We start from the raw sequence: 26,417 nt of genomic DNA, 5'->3' as shown, positions 1-26,417 counted from the left end.
AGTATAAATGATAAACCAGCAAAAAAGCTTAAAAATCTAACATTTATTTCAATGCGAGTAGGCCAGTCCAAAAGCATGTAAAACAGAAGTAATCCAACGCATGAAAAAATAAAAGCAATAAATGACAATTTTAACCTAAAAATATGAAATAAATAAAAGAAATAGAGAAGTAAGTTCTTAAAATCTATAATACAAGAGCAACAAAAGTTTTGAAATGAAAAGAAATGTGTAAAAATGCCTTTATGCAAAGCTTAAATTATGTTCATAAAATATTTTTACTTCTGCAATATTTTCTTTTCAAATCATTCATTTTTACTTCTACAGTTTTTTTTTTCCCGAATTACTCGCTTTTACTTCTACATTTTTTTATGTTACGATAGAAGTTTTTTTCTAATTATTTTTACTGGGGTTAATTAATTTATTTATATTCATTACCTAACACATCCGCGCTCTCTGAAATCGTATTCATATGTTTATTAACGTTATAAATATAGCATCAGAAATATACTGGAATTTGAAATCCAAATCTGAAACCATCGTTGAAAGCATTTATACTAAAAACGTCATTTCAAATTCTTCGAAAATCGTGACTTTGGGCATATTACTATTAATGGTTGCTTTTTAATGTTCTAGAAATGACTCTTCGGTATCCAGAGTTAAATCTCATTGAACATATTTGGCGTGAAAGTCAATATAAAAGTTGAAAATAAAGTATTTCCTTAAAATAATTATTGAAATTGATAATTTAGTGATGCAAGATGAGTGGAGATAAATAAGCCTAAAAGCAATTAAAAAATTTATTGAATACATGTGAAAAAAAAAGATTAAATCATTTTTGAAAGCTCAGAATAATCCAATAAAATTACTATTAATAAAAATTCTACAATTATTATTTTTATTATTATTTGATGAAACGTTAAAGTGTCCGATCAATTTTGTGATAGGATTTTCGCTCTCAGTAGAGAATATTAAATTTTAAGCTCAATAATTTATTTCGAAAAAAAATATTTAATGTAAAATGAATATTGAATAAACGTTTACTTCAAAGAAAATGATATTTTATAGCATCAGTTTATATCATCTAAAATTTTTTATATTGTATTCTGAAATCAGTTGTCCGATCACTTTTCTGAAACACTATTATTCTACTGTTAAATGCCGGTCAGATTTTTCTTTAAAATTTTTCGTGTATATTTGTTGCTTTCCTTCTTATTGCCATGAATTTGCATATATTCATTAGTGGCATAATTCGTTTAAGTTAGAAATAAATTTAACGGAGTAAATGACTTAACAGATCCTTACTCTACTTCTTTTTTACTTGCATGTACAAAGGAAAGGAAGTATTATTGTAATCATGAAAAATTTCGGGTATCATATTTCAACGGAACTATCCATTTTGAGCATTTCCGAATGCATTTGAAACATGTTTTTGCGGGACATTTGTACGTACGGACAGAATGAAGGCCTTTTTTTTACCAAAAGAAATTGTAAAATGAATTTAAAATGGGTTCAAATGGGATTTTTTCCATGACACCTCTGCGTACCTGTGTATGTATATATCTCGAGTGATTCAAAAACCATTAACTGTAGAACGTTGAAATTTTGTATATTGGACTACTTCTAGTTGTACATCTCCTTTTTTTATTGCAATCGGCAGCACCAAACGTATATATGTATATATATATATATATATATATATATATATACCCATTCTCTTACCCAGCCATTCTTTTCGCAATCGTTGGCCATAGTCATATGCTCTCTCTCAAGTACAGAAGTATTTTAAGTGATAAAAATATTCAAAAAATATTCATGATAAAAAAAGGTAATTTTCGACAAATAACGAAATCTAAATTCACCCGCAACAACAATTTATATATGTAGCTAATCTAACAATATTTAATAACATTTATTGTTGTAAAAAATTGAACAATATTTAATATTTGTTTATTGTTGAAGCAAAAGAAAATGTGTATAATTTAATAGTTCGTACAAGGAAGTCATGTGTTGGCCACATCACATTTTTTGTTTACAATATGCACGGTTTTTGGAAACGGGAGTTTCTTATTTTGAATTGTAAAAATAAGAATATAAGATTTACGAAACTATGAAACCTCTTAAACATGGAAATACCTCTCTCTACCTAACAAAATAATTAAAAATATTAGGGTTTTTTAATAAAAATAATTTTAAAATGCTTAAAACTCCTTTTTTTTAAAAAAAAATAAAGTTATTTTTTCGGTCTTGTTTCATGGGATTTTAGATAAAAATGACTAAAACTAACATAACTAAAAAAATTATTACCTATTCTTAAATTATTTACAAAGAACTGAGTATTACAGTAAAATTATTACAGTAAAGTATTTTACGATAAGCTTCATTCGCAATAAAGAGTAATCATGTATTTTAATGCTTTGAAAATTTCTGTTAATAAACTATCTGAAACAAGAAACGGACATAAGAGAATCACATAGAATACTTAATGCCTAATACAGAATATTTATACACACGTGGTCAAAGAATCTGCTTCTGTTTTTATTAGCATTCGTAAATCTAAAATTAAATTCGTCACTTAATTCTGAAAATGTAAACCAAAATATAACCATGAGTATGACTGTAAATACAGCCCAATCGAGATAGTGATTAGCGACGCTGACTGCCGTACCGCCCGGGTTCGAATCACGGAAAAGGTATCATTGTTTGCAAATGTATACTGTCTATGCGGCATGGGGGCACTCTGAATATGCGGTGAGTCGGAAGTCCTCTCGAGAGGTTGAGGAAGGGGAAGAGACCCTCGAACCGGGGTGCTTATCATCAAAATTGGGGGCGGAACTGAGTCGTACTGTAACCTGTTTGATGCTCAGGGTTCTTGCCAACGACAGACGCAGTTTTGCATTTCTTGCCGTGATGAATTTCGTGGGCCCGTGTTACTGTTATCATGTAGTAACACAGCTTATGCTGATGTTGCTGTCAGACAAGTGAGATAAGTCACAACACAAACACATATGACTGTAAATTCTGTTAAACTGACATGAGTCAGTTTGTATAAAGTCAGTTTGTGTTGCATAATGTATAAATTTTCGACTTTTATTACAGATCGAAAATTTATACATTATGCAACTTTCATGTCAGCTGAAATAACTGCAATTTTGCTATTCCGATAAACTGTGTGCACAATATAATTTTCCGCCTAAAATTATGCTGTTCCTTTTCCAGACCCTTACCAACAGCTTTACTGTCCGTGCATTTCAATACAAATAAAACCTGGATACTCTATAATTTCGTATACTCCAGCGATTCGGTTAAACCGGTTAACCAAATCACCCGTCGCGAGCTCTTCAAAAAGACTCATCAGATGGCGTGCCTGTCATATCAAAATAAAGAAAAATGAAACGCACAAGCGAATATTCGGCAGCTTTGATTCTACCAACAAGTGATCATCGATTCAGCCGATCTTTATCACCTTAATCGTTTCCGGAACCCTCGTTCTCAAATATTCTTTCTTTAGTCACGAATCATTTCGCTTTTACACGTGAGCGCCAAAAAGCAACGGTCATCTGCCTTTTTTCTCCTCTTTTTTTTATTTTTATTTTTTCACTGCGTTCGCTTATCGAATGCGGAAGAGCTGACATTTATTTTCATATTCTATTGTAATAAAAGCAGTTATAGTGGAGAGTATTCCATAACCGAATGCGGATATCATTTTTTTTTTTCTTTCAGTTAGGCTGCATTTTTAAAAAAGTAATTGTATGGTTCAACGAATGCATTGATTTCAGACATTGATGTATGGGATGTCAATGCATTTGCCACATCGAAATCGTATTAAAAATATAAATATTATCGAAAACAGTAACAAAAGAATGAGGACGATAGAAAATTCGCGAAAGCGGTTTAGTTTTGATATCGTGCTAGTGCATGTTTTGGTACAAATCGTATAATTAAAATGTTAATTCATCATACCAATAAAAGGTTGTTAATTTAACCGTATAGTTAGTTTGCTCTTGTCTCTTTAAACCAACAAAGTCCAGATCTTCCTTTTTAATAATTGCCGGTACATTTGACCATGACCTGAATTTTCTGTGATTTTCTTTGGCAGGAAATTAATGTGCTATGTTCTGAATCAAACAAACCATTAAAATTTACATTCAAATCTTTGGCGCTTTGTGGCTACTAATATCAAACTCGGAAAAATATTTTTAAATACCATCTTTGTAGCAAGATTCTTTATTCTCAAAGTGAATATTTCACAAACATTTACATATGCAAATTTTTTTTTTAATTTCCGAAAAATTTTCAGACTGATTTAATTACATTTCCCTTTACGCTTTGTGTCATTCCTTTTTTTTTTTTTTTTTTTTTTTTTTAATTCTTCATTTTGACTTCGAAAACCTATAGCTTAATATACCTATTTTTTCGCGTTATATCAGATTACCTTACATCACGCTATGGAGATGTTCATTATCCACGCTGCTGAGCTAATTCCCAACTCCCAAATGTGCTTTCATTGCAAAAATATAAGATCTTTAGTTTGCCTTTCAAACATTTGTAGCATTACTAAACAAACTGAGCGATTTAAAGGCAATATAAATATTTTTTAACAATTTGTATCTTCAAAAATATATTCTAGTATATGCCAAATTTATGCCATTTATATTATATATCCATATAATTGACGCATTTTATAACATAATGAAGTGATAGATTTCGTTAAGTTTTGCAACAACAGCGTCATTAGATTTAGATAACACCTTGAAAATATTACAAACCAGGCATAAGTTTTTAGGTTTTACTAAATTTAAGAGCATCAGAATTTTTTTATTATTATTATTTTAGTATGCTCAACGTGCTAAAAGTCTTTTTTTTTTTTTTTTTTTTTTTTTTTTTTTTTTTTTTTTCAGTTCAAGAAATACGAAAAATCTTTGAATAAGGGCGAAGATGGCCGTTGTCCAGTGCTCCTTTGGTATACCTCTCATATCACCTGCAACAAGGGTAAGTTTCTATGCAGCTTTATTTAAGTCAGATTTAAAAAAAAAGTAATTTTTTTAATCTGTTTGTAACATAAAAATAATGCTTTTGTCGTCTTACGAGGCTATGAAGGGAAATCGAGTTAAATATTACTTAAAATAATTATTCTTTCAATGTTTGTAACTATAAAAACAAACTTGGGTATTTATGTCATTGCGCCGACAAAGCATTGTGCTGGCAAAAAAGTAATTTTGATTTGCACAAATAAAGATAGCATTATATTTGTTCTGTTATTCTTCTTTCAGTCTTGCAATTTTTTTTAATATTTGGCAACTGACACTTTTAGGTTGCTGCAGAATTAAAGTCTGTGCATTTTTGGTTTACAATTGTTAGTTTACGGTCAATTTTAACATGGTTTGAAAAATTCTACTTTCGACATATTTTACTATTTTTATTTTCATCAACGCAAGAAAGCGGCTAAGGCTCACAAAGAGATATATGAAGTTATGGTGTTGATTGCTTAACAAAATGCATGTGTCAGAATTATTTTTTAAAATTTCATTCTAGAGATTTTCACTCGAAGATGATAAGCGTCCAAGCCGACCTTAAAGTTGATGATGACAAAATTAAAGCCATAATTAAGCCCATTCTCATATAATTGTGCGAGAGACCGTAAAAAGTTTATATATATCACACACAACAACTGAAAATTACATAAGACGTATTGGACTCCTTAAGAAGCTCGATATTTGGATTTCGCATGAACTGAAAAGATTCACTTAACACAACGAATCAATATTTGCGATACTCATTTCGAACGTAATGCTATCTACCTTTTTTAAAGCGAATTATCACTGAGGATGAAAAATGGATCATTTGCAATAACATTAACAAAAAAAGGATCATGGTCGAAGCACGATGAATCAATACAAATAATTTCGAAAACTAAATTACCTCAGAAAAATATCCTGCTGTCAGTTTGGTGGGATTATAAAGCTGATGTGTATTTTGAGCTGCTTACAAGCAATCAGATGATAAACTTCGGTGTTCACTGCTAACAACTGGAGATAGCAATCAATGAGAAAAGGCCAGAAATGGCAAAATGCAAAGGAATTGTGTTCCGCCACGACAATGCAGGACCTTGTACTTCTTTAATAACACGTACGAAATTGTTCGAACGTGGTTGGGAAGTGATGTCGCGTAGCCTATATAGACCCGACCGTGCACCATCGGATTATCATTTATTTCGAAGTTTACAAAACTTCTTAAATGGTAAAAATTTCGGTAATAACGATGACCTCAAATCGTACTTGGTTGAGCTTTTCGCTGATAAAGATCAGAAGTTCTATAAGGTATTTCTCTCATCTTTTTAGCATGTCTTCGTAGTGTAGTGACAGCACGCTCGGTGCGTATTCGAGAGGTTCGTGGTTCGATTCCCGGCGAAGGCGTTGCTCATTTTTCATCTCTCCTGCCTCGAAATAACCTAATGTCTCTACAGTTCTATGAGCGCGGAATCATGAAGTTACCAGAATTATGGAAAAAGATTTTCGAGCAGAATGGAAGATGTTTGACTGATTAAAGTTCAATTTTTTGTTTAGAAAAATTTCGGTTTTATTTCACACTAAACAACCGAAATTATTTTCTTGCCAACCAGATATATTCGAACTTTATTCTACGAGGCAAATAATAATAATTCATTTTTATTAGTAGCTGTGTATATAAAAGTATTCTTATATAAAATGTTTCGGATAGTTTTGTTCTATTTTATTGTTTGAAATTCAGTTCCGGGTAAATTAAGTTATATTATTGTTTAATATCCTGTTATTATGAATTCCTTTCAATCATAGCTCGTTTATATTTCTTCAGAGCGTGATGATAAGGCCTTGGTGTCGACTTACTGTAAGTTAACGTCCTTGATACCTGAACATAACTTTGCGACTAACTAGTTGCGATTGTTATATTCAAGGATCAATGATCTGCAGATAGGAATACAAATTATGTTTCAGTTGTGGAAAAGTATACGTTTGGATTCGAAGGAAACTCATTTTATTCCCAATATGCTTCATTTTCTTAACGTTCTAAACATTCTTGAATAACTTTAAAAACTCTTTTATGCATATATTGTTGATTTTAGAACATCTTCCAGACGGAAAACAAAGTTTTTGCCTATCCGATACCATAAGATCTTTTTCCTTGCTATGGAACAATATAAAAAAGGAATCATTTAAAAAATACGTATTTTTCCATTAGGGTCAATGATGATTAACCTTAACTTAGTGTACTTGCATTATACAGTGTAAAATTTTGTCTGGCAGTGTTTACTTTTTTATGAACTCTTTATTTTAACTTTTTAATAATATGCTCAATTCACATATATTAAATATAATTTCATTTATGTGAATGCTCTAGTAGTCAAGTTGTATGCTAACTGAATTGGAGACCCTTAATGGTAGTTCAGGGTTAACTACCGTTGCTATGTGAAATACATTACAAAGAGAATCATAGAGCTCGCGTGATTAAATTGATGATTAGTAAGGAATATTCAAGTCTCTAGAAAATAAATAGGAAAAAAAAAGTGGAAGAAGCGTAATCACTACTTCAGATATTCTACTATGATATGATAAAGACGCTCCACTTTCAAGAATATATATAGCAAATGAGTAATAATATTTTCCATTGTGACAGGAAAATACTGACAGAAAATGTGAAGTGTTTGCGTAATAAATCACCATAAAGGAAGAGCTTTTCTTTGCAACAAACATTTTCCTCTTAGAGTCGCGTATAGTGCCCTTTTAACCTCAGGGGTTATTCTGTAGCTGTGTTCGTTGTTGTGTTTCAAATCCCGGAAAGAAATGAAAGTTAAAACGATCATGGAATTAAGGCAGAATTTTAAGAAACGAGTACTTGCATTCCATAAATTGCTTAAAAATGGCTGTTTTAAATTCTACTCTGTATTTAGCGCGCGCTTTTTTGAAGTAATAAAGTCATAAATGTTATTACAAAAGAAAAACCTTGAGGAGAGAGAATTTTTTTTTTTTTTAATATTCTTTTAACCTTAAGTTACGAGACATATTTTCATATTAGAATAAAATGAATGATAATATTAGATTTTCTGAAGTATCAGGCAATTTAATTGCATTAAATTCTTCTTTAGCTTACAAGTATTATTTGTTTTTCGGTCTAGATTCTTGTTTACGTAGTAGTTTCTTCCAATTAAATAAAGTTCATTTTTACTTGTTGTTTTCAAAATTAAATGTTAAATATACACTGCGTTCTCTAGGGATTGAGAAAGAATTTTTAAAAAGAATGAAATTTGTAGGATATTTACTTTATTCTTTTTCGTATCTTTACACACTTTCCTACTAATGATAAGATATATATCTGTTAGCCCATTCACAAAGACTTTTAACAAAAAAACCAGTCTAACGTTCCTCGCCTTCGTAAAAGACAAATATCAGAGTATTTTTTAATTTCCTTGTTCCATCTTCCAGTATTTCTGAAATACTTTCAGATTATATCCTTTTATGTTTTGTTTATAGGATGAATCCGAGCATCATATTTTGCCTAATGACGTTTTTCATTCATGAATAACTGTTTATATGGTTCAAAACATTTTTCGGAAAGTGAATCTAATTTAAAGATCCATAGGATTCTATTTCGTAAGAAATAAGCCCAAGTATTTCACTGCACTAATTCAAAGTTAAGTAGAGCTTTCACGCAATAAAGTCTAGTTCGTATGTTCCAAATCAAGGCACGTTAAGAACAATTGCACGGTTCTTTGTAATAAACTATTTTGGGATAGCGCATTGCAAAAAGAATTCTGTTGATTTCTCTGTTCTGTATTCGAATCCAAAGACGATGATATGGTTTGTACAATATCAAACAGGAAATTCAATGCAAATTGCTCTCTACAAAAGATTATGTCTTAAAGCACGTTGCAAGTATTAGCGATCATTTCTCTAGTTATCACTTTCAATTGTGACTGATTCAAAAAAATCCAATCCTTAACTTTGTAAATGCACACTATCTAGATATAGTTTGATCTAATCACAATCCCCTATGCTCATAATCCGATAAACACTTGTCATGTATAGTTTTTATGAAGTGATATTTGACCAGAAAACATCAGTCACGTGGGTTCCGCCTATAAACATTGTTTTACTACCATGGTACCAAGCTCCAAAAAAAGCGTATGACTGATGGAAAGCTAATATTGTGGTTACCGCATATAAACCGCAGAAACAGTTGTTACTACATATAAATGGTACAGTTCTTGAAAATCACATGAGATTTTCTGGAAACTTGGGCAATTAATTAGACTACTTTCGAGTTTATTCCGTTGCTATTAGAAAAAGAAAATAATATCAGTATTCATTGTTTTAAAAAGCTCTTTATCAGAATGGAATAGCTTGCATTCCTATTAAAAAACAAATTGCTTTTTAGAAATGTCAGTAAGTGTAACTTTCTTCCAGTGCGTGTCTGTTAAGCCAGCTAAACGAAAAGCGTGATATAAATCTGTACTCAGTGCTCCTAATAAACAAAAAAAGTAAACTAAAATTGCTATAGCTAAGCGAGATTCCGTTGTTAATCTAAACTCAAAAAACGTTGCAACGATACAACACATCCGAAGGGCATTTTCTGGAGCGACCCGAGATATTTATCTTTTCATTGGCCAATCAAAATAGGCCGCAAAAGATCAAAACCATCCGGTTCCAGTGTTTGCTGCGGGACATAGTTTTATTATGTAGCTATATTTTTCAATGTTAGCGGAAGTGCCTCGAAATCATGATATGGCTTTACATATTTGTGCCGTAACACTTCATTTTAATGTCGAGGGAAATTTGCCTATGCCCCGACAAAGTACATTTTTTGTGGTCAGATTATTTGTTTACAATCGATGTTGGTAAACACAATAGGTGTGGTTTTATGTCATTCTTGATTCGTTTTAAGATCTCTGCTTTATGATGGCCATTTATACTGTTGAGGTTTATATTCACAATATATTTTTTTTTAATTATTGCAAAACAAGTTAACGTTTTGAAACTGGTGGTAATTTCCAACTTCGATTTAAATGGCTGGATTAAATTCCAAAATCTGAGCTTATTAATACACAGCTTTGTTTTTAGGTATTACTGCAACTGTCACTGTCTAACATTTTACTTATTCATACTTTACGATCACGAATTACAGGTAAAAATTCTTCTTATTGCGAAGAAGCTTGTTAAATCACTACCCAGAGAAACATTGGATAAAAAATTATATAAAAATTGTGCGTATGCGAAATTCAAATTAATTTGTCAAATGAATTAAATTGAATTGAACATTACTACCTACACCTATATAAGGTATTTTCTCCCTTCTTTCCTCATGCCTTTGTGATGTAATTAGAAGCATACTCGGCATGTATTCGGGAAGTTCGGAATTTGAATCTTGACAAGAGCATTGCATATTTTCACGTCTCCAGCATCAAATGTCCTAATAACTCAATAGGCCAGCTTGCTTAGAAAGCTTTTATTTCTCAGCAAGTTTGAAATTATGATACAGGGAATGCAAGGAATGAATGAAATATACTTCAGTGAATGAAATCAAAACTTACACTTGTCCAAAATGGAGTTAGATTAGATTACTCCCGTTGAAAAATAATAAATCAGCTTGGGAAAAAATATTTAGATAACATTAATACAATACCTACACTAACAGAATATTAAGAAGGAAAACTATAAATACGAATAGATTATTAAATCTCTAAAGTAAGATTTTCCTGAATTTAATTAAAAATTCACTAATTATGGATTACGTAACGTTTTAGGCAGAGCGTATTTCATTTCACTCAAAATGTGATTTCTAAAGACTTAGATTTCTTTCTTCTAATCTTTCATTAATTATGCTTATAAATTTTAATGCATGCTTCTATCTGAGCAGTAAGCTTTTTTTAGGCGAACATATGCTTGATGGAGTGGGGGGGGGGGAATGTTTTTGCGAAAATAAATTATTTATACTTCGAATTCAAAAAGAGAATTTTGAATTAAAATTCCAGTTTAAATTCTTTTGCAACTAAAAACAAATTCTGATGCTAAAATATATGAAATATTTTCAGTTATTCATTCATTTATTCATTACAAATTATGCCGAAATATTACATGTGATGCAACGTGTCCGGCTCATGACAAATACGCCCATTGGGCACATGACATAAACAGTGTCTGGGCCGAGTAATAGGAGGCAATAGGAAATGAAAAAAGAGGGGGTGACTACATGACGCCACAAGCAGAGTAACGAACATAAAGCCCAAGATCAGGAGAGGCAGCAATGTCAGGGTAAAAGTTATTCCCGATAGGTATGTTACGATAAATCGTGAAATATTAACAAAAAACAATAAGGTAATACATACGGAAAATACAAAAAGTGAGCAAATACAATACAAAATACAAAATAATAGGAGTTATAATACGACAATTTATGTACAATATATACAAAAGATGAAGTTTCATGAAAGATAGTTTAAGTCGGAAAATTAGTGTCCCTGGTAAGGAAGGCAGCTAATGGTCTGATTTTAATATCTTCTGGAAATACAGTATAGTCGAAAACTTTGAAATGATTCATGTACGAGCAGTTTCTCGCCTTATCAAAAAATTTCCGATTTGCATTATGGAGAAAGTTCTCGACATTCTCTATTTTTAAGTCTCTGTGCAGAGTTTCATTGGAAACATAAAAATGAGCATTGGTGATTTGCCTTAAAAATTTGTTTTGTGTGATCTGCAACTTCTTGATATCATTTTTCGAATAAGTCGCCCAGGCAGGAGACGCGTAAGAAAAGATAGGCCGAATAATGGCAGTATAAATATGTCTTTTTCTGCGTAGGTCAAGTTTTGAATTATTTCCGATTAAAGGAATAAGATCTTTGATAGCCGCAACAGTTTTGCCTCTAACTTTCTGGATGTGGTCTTTCCATGTGAATTTATTGTTTAAAATAACTCCAAGATAAGTAGCTTTGTTCACAAGCGGAACTTCAACATTAAAGATTTTAATTTTATTAACAAATGGACTTCTAGAGTGCCTTTTTCCAATAATAATAAGCTGGGATTTTTGTGCATTGATGGCAATGCGCCATTTCGTGCACCATTGCTCAATTTCTGGAATTTTATCCTGCAATTTACAAATGGCAAGTTCCTGATTGTGAGATTTATATGCAAGCGCCGTATCATCGGCGTAACATCCTAAATAAAAATTTGAGTCAGTGCAAATTTTAGGGAAATCAGAAACATAGAATATAAAAAGAATTGGTCCCAAAATTGATCCTTGAGCTACACCAGCATTGAGTCTTCTGGGATCAGAGTTGTCGTTACCAATATTTACGAAGAGTTTTCTGTGTTTAATAAAAGAATAAATGAGTAATATCAGATCTCTGTCAAAATCCAAGGATATAAGCTTGAGAATAAGCCCCTCATGCCAGACGCGGTCGAAAGCTTTCGCCACGTCTAGCATGAGTAAGGCGACACTCTGATGTTTAAAAAGTGCAGAACCGATGTATTCACATAGTCGGACAAGCTGCTTGGTCGTAGACAATTTCTTACGGAAGCCAAACTGTTCAGGAGGTATCTTATCCATGTAAGGCTCGATTCTCTTATAGATAACACGCTCGTAGATTTTGCCCAGACCGGGCAGTAAGCTAATTGGTCTGTAACCCTCCGGGGAGGTAGCATTTTTACCAGGCTTGGGTAATAAAATTACTTTAGCAGTTTTCCACTTATCTGGGAAATAATTATTTTCAAGACAGGCATTTAATATGCTGACATATTTCGTGATAACATTAATAGGCAAGTTTTTGATGGCGACGTTAAGTGATGTTATCAAAACCGGGAGCTTTTCTATTTTTCATTCTTTTGATAATTTCCTTAACTTCATTAGGTGAAGTATAATTAGTCTTGTTTTTAGGTCCCGGGCCATTAATCCAGTCTTGAATAAAATATCTAGTGTCATAGGAAAATAAAGGGTCGCTTGGATCTTGGTTAGGAACAAATTGTTTTTCCAAAAAGTCAGCCATTACGTTGGCTTTGTCTTTATTAGTGACAGCTATAATATTATCACCGTAAATTAGTTTATTGTTCGGTTTTTTACCTCGAAGATTCCTTGCAAAAGACCAGAAAGCATTATTTGGCTCATTGAATGTTTCAATTTTTGCATTCCAAGACTCATCTCTGTGTTTATAAATACTTTTCTTAATTTCTCTGTTCAGTTTATTTAACTCTTTTTTGATCCTAGGATCCCAGGCAATATGCCATCTTTTGCGCAGTTTATTTCTTTGTGAAATCAGGTTTCTAATGTTACTAGGCAATCTAGCACTGTACTTATCAGCAGGAATTTTCTTAGTAGCCCTGTTATATGCACTAAGTATACTTTTATTGAGAACATCAATTGCATAGTCAATATCAAATTTTGCTTTAAGTTGCTTAATAGCCGGAGGGTTTTCAAAGAGGAAATTATAATATTTATTCCAGTCCGTAGTGATTTTAAATCTTTCGTCAGTGTTTTTATTTGTACCAAGCGTAGCTAAAACCGGCACATGATCTGAAGTTAATTCAACTTTCACATCAAGATAAATCGGGATTGAAGTGGTGGTAAGAAGAACATCCAGGATGTCTCCTTTTCGAGGGTCATCAGGAAGATAGGAATATTCAGTAGGCGCATAAAAATAAATAGGATAATTATTAATAAATTCTAGTAAAAGTTCTCCATTTCTGTTGGTACGTCTGCAACCCCACTCTACATTCTTCGCGTTGAGATCGCCAGTTAAGATGATATGTTCCGAATTAGGCAGCAATTGAGCGAGTTTATGCTCATCAATAGGAATATGCGGAGGGTTATACAATGCAATGAAATAAATTATGCCATAATTTGGTAATAAAACAGAAGCTGTAACAGCTTCGTAGCCGTTATCTCTATCTTCGCTAATCAGGCATGATTGCAAGGAGTGCTTAACATAAATAGCTGCCCCCCCCGCCACGGTGACTCAGTCTGTCACACCTGTAACAGTTGTAATTTGCGATCTTAATATTCATACAAGGCGTCGCAAACGTTTCGGTGACAAGAGCAACATCAATATCATAGGTTAGTAAGAAATTATGAAATTCCTGGATTCTATTTAAGATGCTATGAGCATTCCAAATCATGATTTGGATAGGAGCTCTATTAATTCTGTGCGGGCCCATTATCAGTATTGTTGGGTTGATTGCTTTCATGATGATTTCTGTTCAAGTCCTTAACTTGTTGTGTGAGCTGGAAAAAACCAGCGGATTTTATTGCTGAAACCAGTTCAGCGAGATCAGTGAAAACTTTTTTGGCCTCAGTAATAGTATCTGTGTAGATACCAGTCGAAAGAGCAGCTGCGAAAGATTTACCTTCAACTATTCTATTAGAGAAAGTTTTAGGCTTTTCAGTTTTATTTTTTGGAAATTTTTCACATCCTTTGAAACTAGATGTGTGGTTGCCACCACAATTTACACAAACTAAAGGAACATCTTTCTTATTTTTGTCCGGACAGTCTTTTACATAATGATTTTTACTACATCTGACACATTTCGGTTCATAGTTACAGCCCGCCTGAGTGTGGCCAAAACCCTGGCATCGAAAACATTGCAATGGTCCCTGTCGGCCTCTGTATTCAACAATTTTGACTCTGAGGTCGCATAAATAGCGTTCATGATATATTTGTTTAGAGTTTTCATTTTTAGGTAGGGTAACAAGGAAAAGTGGAAGTTTCTGAACTTCACCGCCTCTACGTCGTGACATTTGCTTTATTTCAATTATTTGATAATTTAATTCAGCGGATTTTATTGCTTAATTTCCTCAATTTCAGTTGTGAGAAGTAGTCCATTAATTACTACCTTGAGATTTTTATCCTCTGGCAAAATGTACGAATGATGCTCCACTTTCATCTCTTTTAAGATCCTAACAATTCCCTTATAACTGTCAGGATCAGAAGTAATAATTTTAACACCATCCTTGATATTCTGTCCAATGAATTTACATTTATGTTGATGGAATAATCCAGTCAACGCTTTATATTTGAATTTGGATTCTTTGAGAATTATCGGAGGGAGTTTGTTCTTTTTAGGTGTTTTGACCTGTGTGTTATTATCATTTGTGGAATTTTGCTGATCATCAGCATTAGAAGTATCCATTTCAATGTTATCAGAGATAGTGTGTTGTTCAGGAATGACTAATTCTTGACTAGTATTCTTTGAACTTTCCTGCGGTACATTCGTACCATTGTTATCTTTCTGAGTGATAACTGGTGAAATGATTTGCGTGAAATTATCTAATTTAATCTTTTTAAAACCCTGTCTGGGATTTCTTGTACGGACTGTTTTGTCTCCAAAACGTTGTGGATAGTCTTCGTCAGAGCTAGAATCTTTATCTAATGTTTTTTCATCTTCAGAAACAATTGCGTTATCATGAATACTAATTGGGCTACGTGCCCTCTCATTTTCTTCGTAATTTTTACTTGTGGTTGGAATTTGAGGTTGTGTCTTATGTTGATTTAAAACTGAGTCAGTTTTACTTTGAGTAAGGAGTGCATTGACAATTTCAAGTGAGCTTAACAAAAAATTTAAGAATTTTGTTTCAATTTCTGTGAGTTCACCTTTATCCAATTTGAGTTGTTCCAACTCATGTATTTGTAATTTGTAACTTTCTACGAGCCTCTCCATGGTCGCGCTAAGCCAAAGCAAAACGCAGAGAAATCCAGAAATCCAGCGCCCATAAGGCAGTAGTCCTACACCCCGGAATGGAGCCCTGGCTAGTAACAATAAAATTCTTATGCTTGGAAATTTTATATGGGAAAAATGGTGACTAGACAAAAGCCCACTGGACGAAAGCGCACGCTACAAAAGCCCACGAAAAAGACCCCACTGGGATAATTGCCCACGCGACTAATAACCACATCGATGAAAGCGCACATTGATAAAAGCCCACATAGATATAAGCGCAAGCTGATAAAAGCTGACGCTGACAAAAACCCACACCGATATATATGCTAAATTAAAATTAATATTTTTTCCCTTTTTTCTTGAGCTTCACAAAGCATATTCATGAACAAATATAAAATAAAAAATAAATTAATAACAAATAAGTGAAGAATAAATTTAAGTAGCGGAACACATTTCATTTTTGGCTCCGGCTGAATTAAAATCCTATATGTATATAGAACAGACAGTCAATCAAAATAATATAATTAAAAGCATATACATGTATGTGTAACTTTGTTTTTATATTTATTCGACAAATGGAAGTGCCCTCGTTTAAGTCCGACAAAGGGAAGTGACAAAGGGACAAAGCGACAAAGGGAAATGTATGTAAATTTTCATCATATACAGAGAATAATTTATGAATAATTTAACACTGCAGAAAATTTTGCATATAATGAATTTAATATGGAGAATTAAAGCCGAACTTTCATTTCAACGAAAAAAATAAAAGTACCGTATTCTATTATGATTCAGAAAATATTTGTGTGCGCTATCACAAACATTGTTTTAATGGCGAATTAAAAGCACGATTTCAAATAATCTAGTTAAATTTTGACGACTTGGATTTTACATAAATTAATTTCATTCCCACTTGAAATTTCATTTTTAATCATAATAATTATTACTCGTAAAATTTTTCAGGAAGTCATAGCTATTTTGGATTTCCTGAAAATGTGTGCTGTTTTTAAGTGGGCATTCGTCTTGTGGGCTTTTGTCATGCAGTTTTCTAACTGGCCGCTGGCTATTCAGGCGGGAAACCATTGCGTTCCTTTTCTTTTGCCCACAGCTGTGTGAAAAAGAGGAGAGCCTTGCTTAATTGCCTATACGTATCGAACCTGGGTTGCCAAAGAACGGCCTCAGAAGGAAACTGGAAGTATACGACTGCGACCAACGATTGTGACAATAAAGGACGGGTAACTGTCGATTGCAGTAGAAAAAGGAGGTGCACAATTAGATGTTATAACAGTCCCATATACAAAATTGGCAGGGTCTTCGGCTATTCATTTTTGAGTTACGCGAAATACATACATTTCACGAAAAAATCTCTTTCGAATCCATTTCAAGTCCATTTTACAATCCGTTTTGGGAAAAAAAGATTCCTTTATTCTGTCCGTACATACAGACGTCGCTCAAAAAAATTCATCCAAATATATTCAGGAACGATCAAAATGAGTATTCCTGTTGAAATATGATACCCGAAATTTTTCGCGATTATAATATTTCCTTTTTTTCGTACAAAGAAGTAATAAGTCGTAATAAATCGGGTAAAAAATAAAGGAAATGTACTTTTCTTTTATGGTTTAATCTTATATATAAGCAAGAAATTTTTTATTTCCCATTTATAGCGAAGCATAATGTCTTGCAAAGCTTGGTGGCACAGTACTATAAAAAAACGAGATTTTTCCTGTAACCCTGGTAACCAACGAATTCTGAAAGAGCCCTTGTGATCTTACTCTCCTTGTGATCTTACTCTCCTTGTGATCTTACTCTCTTTGTGATCTTACTCTCCTTGTGATCTTACTCTCCTTGTGATCTCAGTGCAACTTTCTCGGAACATGTCGAATAACAATGCATTCAACGGTTAAGTAATTTCGTAGGAGTGGAATTGATTTAATCGTAGTGTTTGTCTATTCTTTCAATTGTGTAGGAGTAGAAAGACAAATATGCAGCCCTTGTAGAAGATTATTTTTTATGTCTTGACGTGTGTTGGAAATGGTTGAAGAGAGACTGAAAATTGTCTTCACAGAGAAGCTTTTCTCCTAATTACATTCCGATGGAACGACGAGAAACCGGATGTTGTTCTGCAGAAGAATCTCCTCCCACATTAAATGTTTTCGAAATATATATCTCGAAGACAATGGTACTTCACTTGAAAAGCTTTCAGTTTTTTTTTTTTTTTTTTTTTTTTTTTTTTTTTTTTTTTTTCTCCCGTATGAAGATTATGCTTGAGACACGTAATTTAGAATTGTTTAAGTTAAATGTCGATTATTACGAGCGGTGATTGTCATGGTTCAAAAAAATTTTGATTTGACTATTTTGATTTTAGTCTTTAACCTATGTGTGTAGGCGCCGAAATTAGGTAGTTCCTGTCTGCTTTGACAGAAAACAGGGGTTGGACTGACGGAACCTGCACTGGAAAATTCTGCTTAAATGAATATTATGATAAATAACTCATATTATGATAATACTCAATTGAGGTTGTAATATTCATTTTTTACCGAAATTTCAGAAATTTGGCATTTTTTAGAATGGTTAAAGTCAGAATCTATCCTTCGTTTTTAAAAAATTTTCTTGTCCTGTTTACATAATAGAATTATAATGCAATTATTTGCATAAAATTACATGCAGTTTCTATTTCAAAATCTTCCTTTCAAAAGGATTTGCGACTTTGTAGCTGTTTACTAACCAATCATATTCAATAATTTTATAACTTACCCTATTCATAATGCGTAAAAAATAGGCCAAAATATATTGTTTTCCAACTTTTCAGTTACAAATCTAATAACCCCAATTAGTAATACTCTAGGCGACTGGATGTTTTCTGTTGCATCCTCAATTCAAACAAATACAACAAACCACTTGCATCTTTATAATTCTTTATTCTCCTTATTATAATCATGTCAGTGAAATCAGGATCAGTACTTCATAAATCACTTAATTCACGATTATTCATAAAAGCATTATGCATTTGAATTAATTATTCTGTCATTCTTCACAGAAATATGATCTATGAATTCATTTTTATATACAGGGTTTGGACAAAAATATGGAAACACCTTTAAAAAAAAACATGTTTCTTTGCTTAATATGGTGTAGGAAACCCGTTGGCATCCAAAACAGCTTGCAGTCTTCTCGGAATGGATAAATACAGTCCCTGTATGTTTGCCAAGGGAATATTATACCATTCTTCCTGCAAAACGGTGGCAAGTTCAGATAACGATGCTGGCGGTGGATAACGAGAACGCACTTTCCGTTACAATGTAGACCACAAAGGTTCGATAATATTCAGGTCTGGTGACTGTGGTGGCCAGGGGAGATGGGACAACTCATCCTCGTGCTCAGAAAACCAGTCCAGGACAATGTGAGCTGTGTGAACAGGGGCTTTGTCGTCTTGGAAGACACCATCACCATCGGGGAACAAAGTTTGTACCATGGGATGAACTTGATCGGCCAAAATGTTCACATAAGTCTTGGCAGTCATGTGCCCTGACACAGTTATCATGGGGCTAGCAGAGAACCACGATATGGCTGCCCAAACCATAACAGAACCCCCGCCATGTTTCACTCTTGGCAACAAGCAGTCTGTATTATAGGCTTGAGACGGCATTCTCCAGACGTAAACTCGGCCAGAAGTGGGAAACAATGTGAAAGAAGACTCGTCAGACCATATTACTCGCTTCCATTGCTCTATAGTCCAGGCCTTTATGACTTAAACACCACCTTTTTCTGTTACGGGCATTAGCATCACTGATGAGTGGCTTCTCAATTGCAGCACGGCCAGCAATTCCCTGTTTATGAAGCTCCCTTCTAATTGTTTTGGTACTCTCAGGGTTCGGTAACACAACATTCATTTCAGCAGTAACTTTTGCAGCTGTGGTCTTATTTTTCTTCACAATTGCCCTTAATGATCGTCTGTCACGATCACTCAGGACACACTTTCGTCCACACTGTGATTTAGCAGATGATGTTTTTCCGCTTTTCAAATATGCGGAATAAATCTTCGATACAGTACCTCTTGAAACACTAAACACCTCGGCTACCTTGCTTACAGGAGCACCTACCATACGTGCTCCAACAATTTGCCCACGTTCGAAGTCTGTTAACTCTGACATAATGCAATGACAACCTCACATAACAGTACTCCGACAACAACTGAACTGTTTAGCACATTTACGAAGTTGTATAGGTGGCGTCAGTAGTCAAAAACACCAGCGCCACCTACATATTTCATTAAAATCAATCTTTCTTTTCAAACATGCATTTCACAAGGTGTTTCCATATTTTTGTCCATCCACTGTAGCTTCGTTACATAGCACACTATATCCCTGTTTATACCCTATTTGATGCGTGAAAAAAGTATTATTTAAAAGTTTGAGTTGGAATATGTAATAACTCTAAATAATCTATGAAATTAAAGCTTTTTTTTTTTTTTTTTTTTTTTTTTTTTCATTTTCTCTCTCTTATTCTCTTTTATAGAGAGCACGTTTTTAAAGTTATTTCTACTAAAAAAGCTTACATCCATGCTTCAATTAAACGACAGAAGTTTATTAGTTAATGCTTATTTTTGCATGTATCTGAAACTTTTATTAAAATTTGAAAAGATAAAAGTGGGACATGCAACTATTTTCGTACATTCGTCCGTTTCTTGAGTGTAATTTATTCAAAATTTAATTACAATGACATGAATAAATTTTGCTGTATTATAAGGTATAGCAATTAACTTCATAAAAGCTTGTACATTTCATTAGAATACAAATTACTTATATAAGCATTTGTTTATTACTACTTCTGTGTTAATATTTTATTTATTATTATTTCAAGGTAATTCATTAAAACATTAAATTTCTTTTATATTTCATGTGAAAGGGAAACATTTCAGTGTACGTTTCCCTGTCAAACCTTAAAAAACATATTAGTATACTGAACATTTTAATTTTAAATCCAGAAATGAATGACCAAATAAACTTTGCAGTTATGAACTTCATTATACCTTACACTCAGAAAACAGAAATTATTTTGTTGTAAGTTTCTAACAGAAAAAGAAAGTTGTAATAATATGAATGTAATTTTATGATATCGCTCTACACAACAATAGTTTGATTGCGCTTACTTCTTGATGGGAATTAGTAAGCCAGTTAATCTTGATTTTTTAAATGACAGTACGTCTGTTTCTCCTTTCGAGCGCATATTTACTTCAATCAATATTTATTTCAAAAATTAGTCATGATTCTTAACGATGCATGTTCCACGATATTTAGTTTATTACATTCCTTATTTTCATACATCTTTTCAAGTATTGTAATTAACATACACAGCAAATTTATGTCTTAATCTTAAAGAAACATAAAATAAAGCCCCTTAATCGAATCGATGACAAAAATTTAAACTTTTAAATAAAAATCTTATATTTAAATATTTCATCAAATGATACAGAAGCTATCAATAATAATTTACAGAATCATTAGGATTTTTTATACTGAGGACGTGAAGAAATGTGCAGTGTCCTCGCCGGGACTCGAACTCCGGATCTCTCAAATACGCGTCGAGTGTGCTTCCAAATTACACCACGAGAGCATGAGAAAACGGGGGGAGAAAATACCTTAAATACTCTCCCTTTTAAAGGGCGACTGGGGGTAAGAAGACCCAATCTTGGTGGTGACGTCCACAACCTTATAATTCGGATGCCATTAGGTTTTATGATGCTGTAGACGTTGAAAAATATGCAATGCCCTCGCCCGGATTCGAACTCCAGACCTCCCGAATACGCATCGAGTGCGATTCCAATAACACCACAAAGACATGAGGAAAGGAGGGAGAAATTAAAAAACGCTCAAAACAAAAGATAAACGAGCTAAGCTAAATAAAGCTAATAGCATCGTAAAACATAAAGATAAAATTACAAAAAAAAATAGTAAACTTGGAATCAATGATCAGCGTAATGAATTATACTATATTTAAGACAAAAATTTCTTCAATACCATCTTAGAATACATATACGAATAAATTAAGTATACTCGCAAATTCCGAATATTCTTTAGAAGACAGTAACAACTGTATTATTTGAAAAGAACACTAGAGCTATCTGCCTAAGAAGAGAAATTCCCTCTTGAAGAAATTTTGAATGGAAAGGCGCTCGTATTAACATTACACAGTAAAAAAAGGCCGAAAACTCCCATGCAGCCCTCACTTTTACCACGTGGCTGAACTACTAGCGTCCATTTATCTTACCAGTAAACCTCTGGTAAGCCAAAAAAAAAAAGAAAAAAAAAAAAAAATACCCAGAGTTAAAGAGAGCCTCTAAGCTTGGAAATTCGCGAGCATTATTTTTCTGTATTTTTTCGTAATTTACAATATCTAATGAAAAATAAGTCATTATGATCTGAGTCTAGTTTTGTGCTGAAACATTCTTTGAATATAATAGTCACTAAAATATTTTAATGCTCTATGCAACGAAAACAATGTGTTACTAAATGAATTTTGAATTAGTTAATAAATTTGTTTCAAAAATTCATTGATTTAATATGATTACATTTCATTTAAATTTTTATTATAGACTTCAGTAAATCACTATATTACATGTTTATTATAGTTTATGAAAAATCGACTTTTATTCTCAGGTTTCTTCAGAAGAAATGTAGCTCCTTTACTCACACAGATATCAACTCTCGTTTTTAACCTCTTTTCGTTGGGTAGCCTTTCAGTTTAAAACTCATGCAACAGATGGCGCCACTAGAAAATTGACTTTGGAGGTATTTAATAGTTTCGGCGAAGAAAAATTCTTTTACACCCCCCCGAATTACACAAGTAACTTTTTAAGGATTATTCTAAAGCCCTATATGCTTGAAATCCAAATTATTTCATTTCGTTTTGGCTATCAGTAATCTTCCTAAGCAACATTCTAGGATTTTAAACGAACATAATATTTGTACGCGCTGCACACGGGAAGGAAAAATTCTTGAATTTACATAAATAAGCTCTGATAATATTTTCAGCTTTCTTACAAATATCAAAACTTTTTAAATTACTCTTATTTTGTTAAAAACTGAAATTTAAAGCATCCTTATAAACAGTAATACTGAAAATTTTAATATCACGACCAATAACACCGCTAAGTTGAATTTGTTTCAGTTTGCACGTTTCCTCTACTGTCACAAGTCAAACCTCATGAAGATGCAGTAAGAATACACTGTTAATCTAATTCAACAAAAAATCATCAAAAGTTTTTTTTTTTTTTTTTTTTTGTGTGTGTGTGTGTGTGTGTGTGTGTGTTTATTACTCATTCTTTAATTATTCTTTACATCTTCATATCAAACTAAAGCAAGTTAAATTAAAAATGAAATTTCTTATGTAATCACAATAATTAGTGAAAAATTTATCCGCCACAAACATTTTCTAAGCTGTTAATAAAGCATTCGCGGGGTTTGGATTAACACTTTCACTGGCTCTAAGCATTTAAAGGATTTTAGTGTCTCCCCCCATATAATTTGCAGCATAACATTTTTTCGCCACTCCTTCTCTCTAAATCTCGGTTTAGCAGCATCATACATTGCATGATGAAATTGGCAAAGAGAAATTTCTGTGATGCGCCCTTTTCTTGATGCCCTATGCATGTGTTTATTTACCTCAATAATTCCATTAATCCTTAGGATGCTGTAGAAGTCGATTTTACATTTGAAGAGGCGTTTTCCGTGTGTAATGTCAATGCCTGTCAGTTGATCTTAGAAACGTTTTCCGAGCTGTCAAGTTTTTTGCGTCATAGCCTAGCCTTCTCATAAAAGTCCCCCTCAAAAACGATTCCATTAGCTTACAGTTTTTTACTTATGCGTGTCTACAAAACTGTACATATTTGCAATCATGTCATAAGATAATGTTGTAGTATCAATAAATTTGTATTTACATCTTACGTATACTTTCAAGCGTTATATGAAACAGTGCTTAGGCTATAAAATTACTGTGCTTATGTCTGTTTATCAAAAGTCCACAAAACACTTTTATTACAGTTTATAATAAACTTTAAAATACATATTCATATCATGAAATTAATAAAAAGGCATCTTAAATAAAGTCAAGAAATTATTGAAAGAGATATTTTTAATCACTCATTCATCAAAGCGGGATATAATCTCGCATATACACCGCTAAGTTGAAATCTTGAGATTTAAATTTAATTTCAGAATGGTTCAGTTATTTTAATGACAGTAGCGTATAGTTTCAGTTCGTAATGCTAATCCTGCAATAAAGTCAGTTACTGAAAATGGGAACATTACTTTCTAAAATCCTAATTTCCAAGGTGCGTTAAGATAAGAAATGTGGCAAAAATATCTGCCTTTTTACTTCAGTCAACGAGAATTAAAATTACTGTACATTCCTAAAATTTCAGCCGTTTGACATCAAGCTTGCAGAAAGGTTAAAAAGTTTTTTTCAAAGTTACTTCAGAATCTCGTAAAGCTTATCAATGAATTTTTGCCGTATCGTATATTGGCATTCTATTAAAGAATTATTGCGCTATAACCTTTGCTACCTGACACTATACTTTTTAGATCTTGCTAAGTCATTCTGCAGTTTAATTCTTTTGTCATCGTAAACCATCTCAAAATCATTAACTTAGCCTTCAGTACTAACAACACAGTCCTGCTATAAAAAAAGTACTTTTGAAGACTTTTATTATTCTTAATGGTATTTTAAATTCTGAATTCAAACATTGCATTAAACGTTATGTATCTTTTTGTTAGAAACTTAGTTTTTTATCACACACTAGTGTCTTATATTCAGTAACTCTGCATTTGTGACTAGTGACTTAACTCTTTACTCTTTTTTATGAATTTAATAAATCATGTATAATTTATTGATTTATTCTGCAATAATGACTTTTAACTAATTCTAATTCTTTCTTAGAATAATTTTTCTAGAATAATTAATTCTAAGCTAATTCTTTTCTTAGACTAATTCTTTCTTAGAATATATCAAAATTTTACATAACTAATTTTGAAAATGTTATAAGGTATTTCTTCCACTTTCCTAGCGTGCCTTCGTGGTGTAGTGGTTCTGCACGCTGGCCCGGTATTCCAGAGGTCCGTGGTTCGATTCCCTGCGAAGGCGATTGTTCATTTTTCATCTCTCCGGCTTTTCCAATTAACCTAATGTTTCTACAATGAAAAAGCCCACCAGCGGCCGAGCGATAAAATCGCTGAACTCTGGTAATTCGGTCCGAAGTTCAAATCCCGCGAACGGGCTGGCTGCATGGGCATTTCCGCGGTTTTCCTCATCTGTAACGTATATACGTGCCAGTTTCCCTCCACGAAGGCATCCCTCCCCTTAGGCAGATAACCCTAATGTGCTTTGCCGTATTCTCAATACACACACCTACAATGTAAAACATATCATACTCAGATTAGTTATGTGGATTTATGAAACCCATGTATATTCAATATTTTAAAATAAGTAAATCATTTAAAATTATTATACCGCTCGAAAAAAATAATTGCTATTAATTATTTATAAATAGTTAATTAACTAGAATACCATCAAACTAAGAAAATCATCAAACTTTTAGCTCTTCAAATCGGGTGTTCTCATTTTCACTACGAGAAAGGTAAACCAAAGAGTTACAAACTGGGGAAATTTAAAAGCTTTAGTCTTTCTTCCATATGCTAAAAGTGTTTAACTGATCAGAGTAATAAAGAAAGGAATTAGAAAAAGTCTGCGATTCTTACTAACATTTTGAAACAAATATTACTCATGTCTGTACCACTAATATAATTAATAAAAGAACTTTCTGACAACATATACCTATACACATAAGCAGTTTCTACATGTGTGCTTAGCTTTCTAAATGTATGTTTACATAATTGCTGATTATTCCTGTGTACACTTTCGACTGCATAAAAAATAACAGTTAATGATAGGTATAGTATAGAACATATGTACTAGCATGCAGATTTTAATGTATTCCTCTCGTAATTTTGTTCATATGAGAACTCTGATTTTCATAATATATTGACACTTTTATAACATTTTGAATTTTTTTACATCTAAGAAACGAAAATGGTTTTTTAAAACGGATATAGACAAGAGGATCATTTTAACTATCTAGCGCAGATATTCGGAACCCTTTTCTTGCCCTTTTAAAGTAATTTTCTCTCTACCCTCTTATAATTTTCGCTATAATAAACAGCATACAGCATAATCATAATGCAAATAGGTGCACATTAATAACTTAATGATAAAAATTAGAATAAGAATATGAAAAAAATGTTTTGAGAAATAAGTGTGGTTTATTAGATTCATGTTTTGTTATTATTATTATTATTTTATTATTATTATTATTATTTTAAAAATATAAACAAGTTCTCAAAACAAAATCTCAGATTCCGTTTGCACAAAAGTTCGATTTTCATTAATTCTAATGTGATAGCTGCGCTTTATGTATTGATGCAAAGTTTTAATGTTTGGCAGAAAATTACTTTAATTTGTCCTTAAATCACCCTATTAAAAAATACTGAACCTGTTTCTTGTTTTTCGTAGTCAATTATTGGCTTCACAAAAGCTTGCTTCCATCAGATAAGAAAAAGAAAACAAATCAGTAATCTTGGCTCATAGGGTGTGGGGGCTTGAACATTCTCCTTCAGTGGAATCAACTTTTCTTGCATCATTATTTCAAGATTAAACATATCGCAGTTTCTCATTTTCACTTGTATTCATCTG

At 32.6% G+C, this 26,417-nt stretch overlaps 1 protein-coding gene across 1 annotated transcript in view; it reads left to right on the top strand.

The window, feature by feature from the left end:
* LOC118181301 (uncharacterized) overlaps positions 1–26,417 on the top strand; it is a 296,292-nt gene that overhangs the window by 97,545 nt on the left and 172,330 nt on the right. Inside the window, exon 2 of the mRNA XM_035350410.2 lies at positions 4,899–4,989. Within this exon, the coding sequence (XP_035206301.1) occupies positions 4,936–4,989 (54 nt within the window). The 5' untranslated portion in view covers positions 4,899–4,935. The remainder of the gene's footprint in view (positions 1–4,898; positions 4,990–26,417) is intronic.

Source organism: Stegodyphus dumicola, chromosome 5, assembly GCF_044657685.1.
Source record: "Stegodyphus dumicola isolate Sdum_Otavi_A_Nest chromosome 5, ASM4465768v1".
NCBI lineage: Eukaryota > Metazoa > Arthropoda > Arachnida > Araneae > Eresidae > Stegodyphus > Stegodyphus dumicola.
Note: the sequence above shows the minus strand (reverse complement) of the source record. Positions and strands in the feature narration are given on the sequence as shown.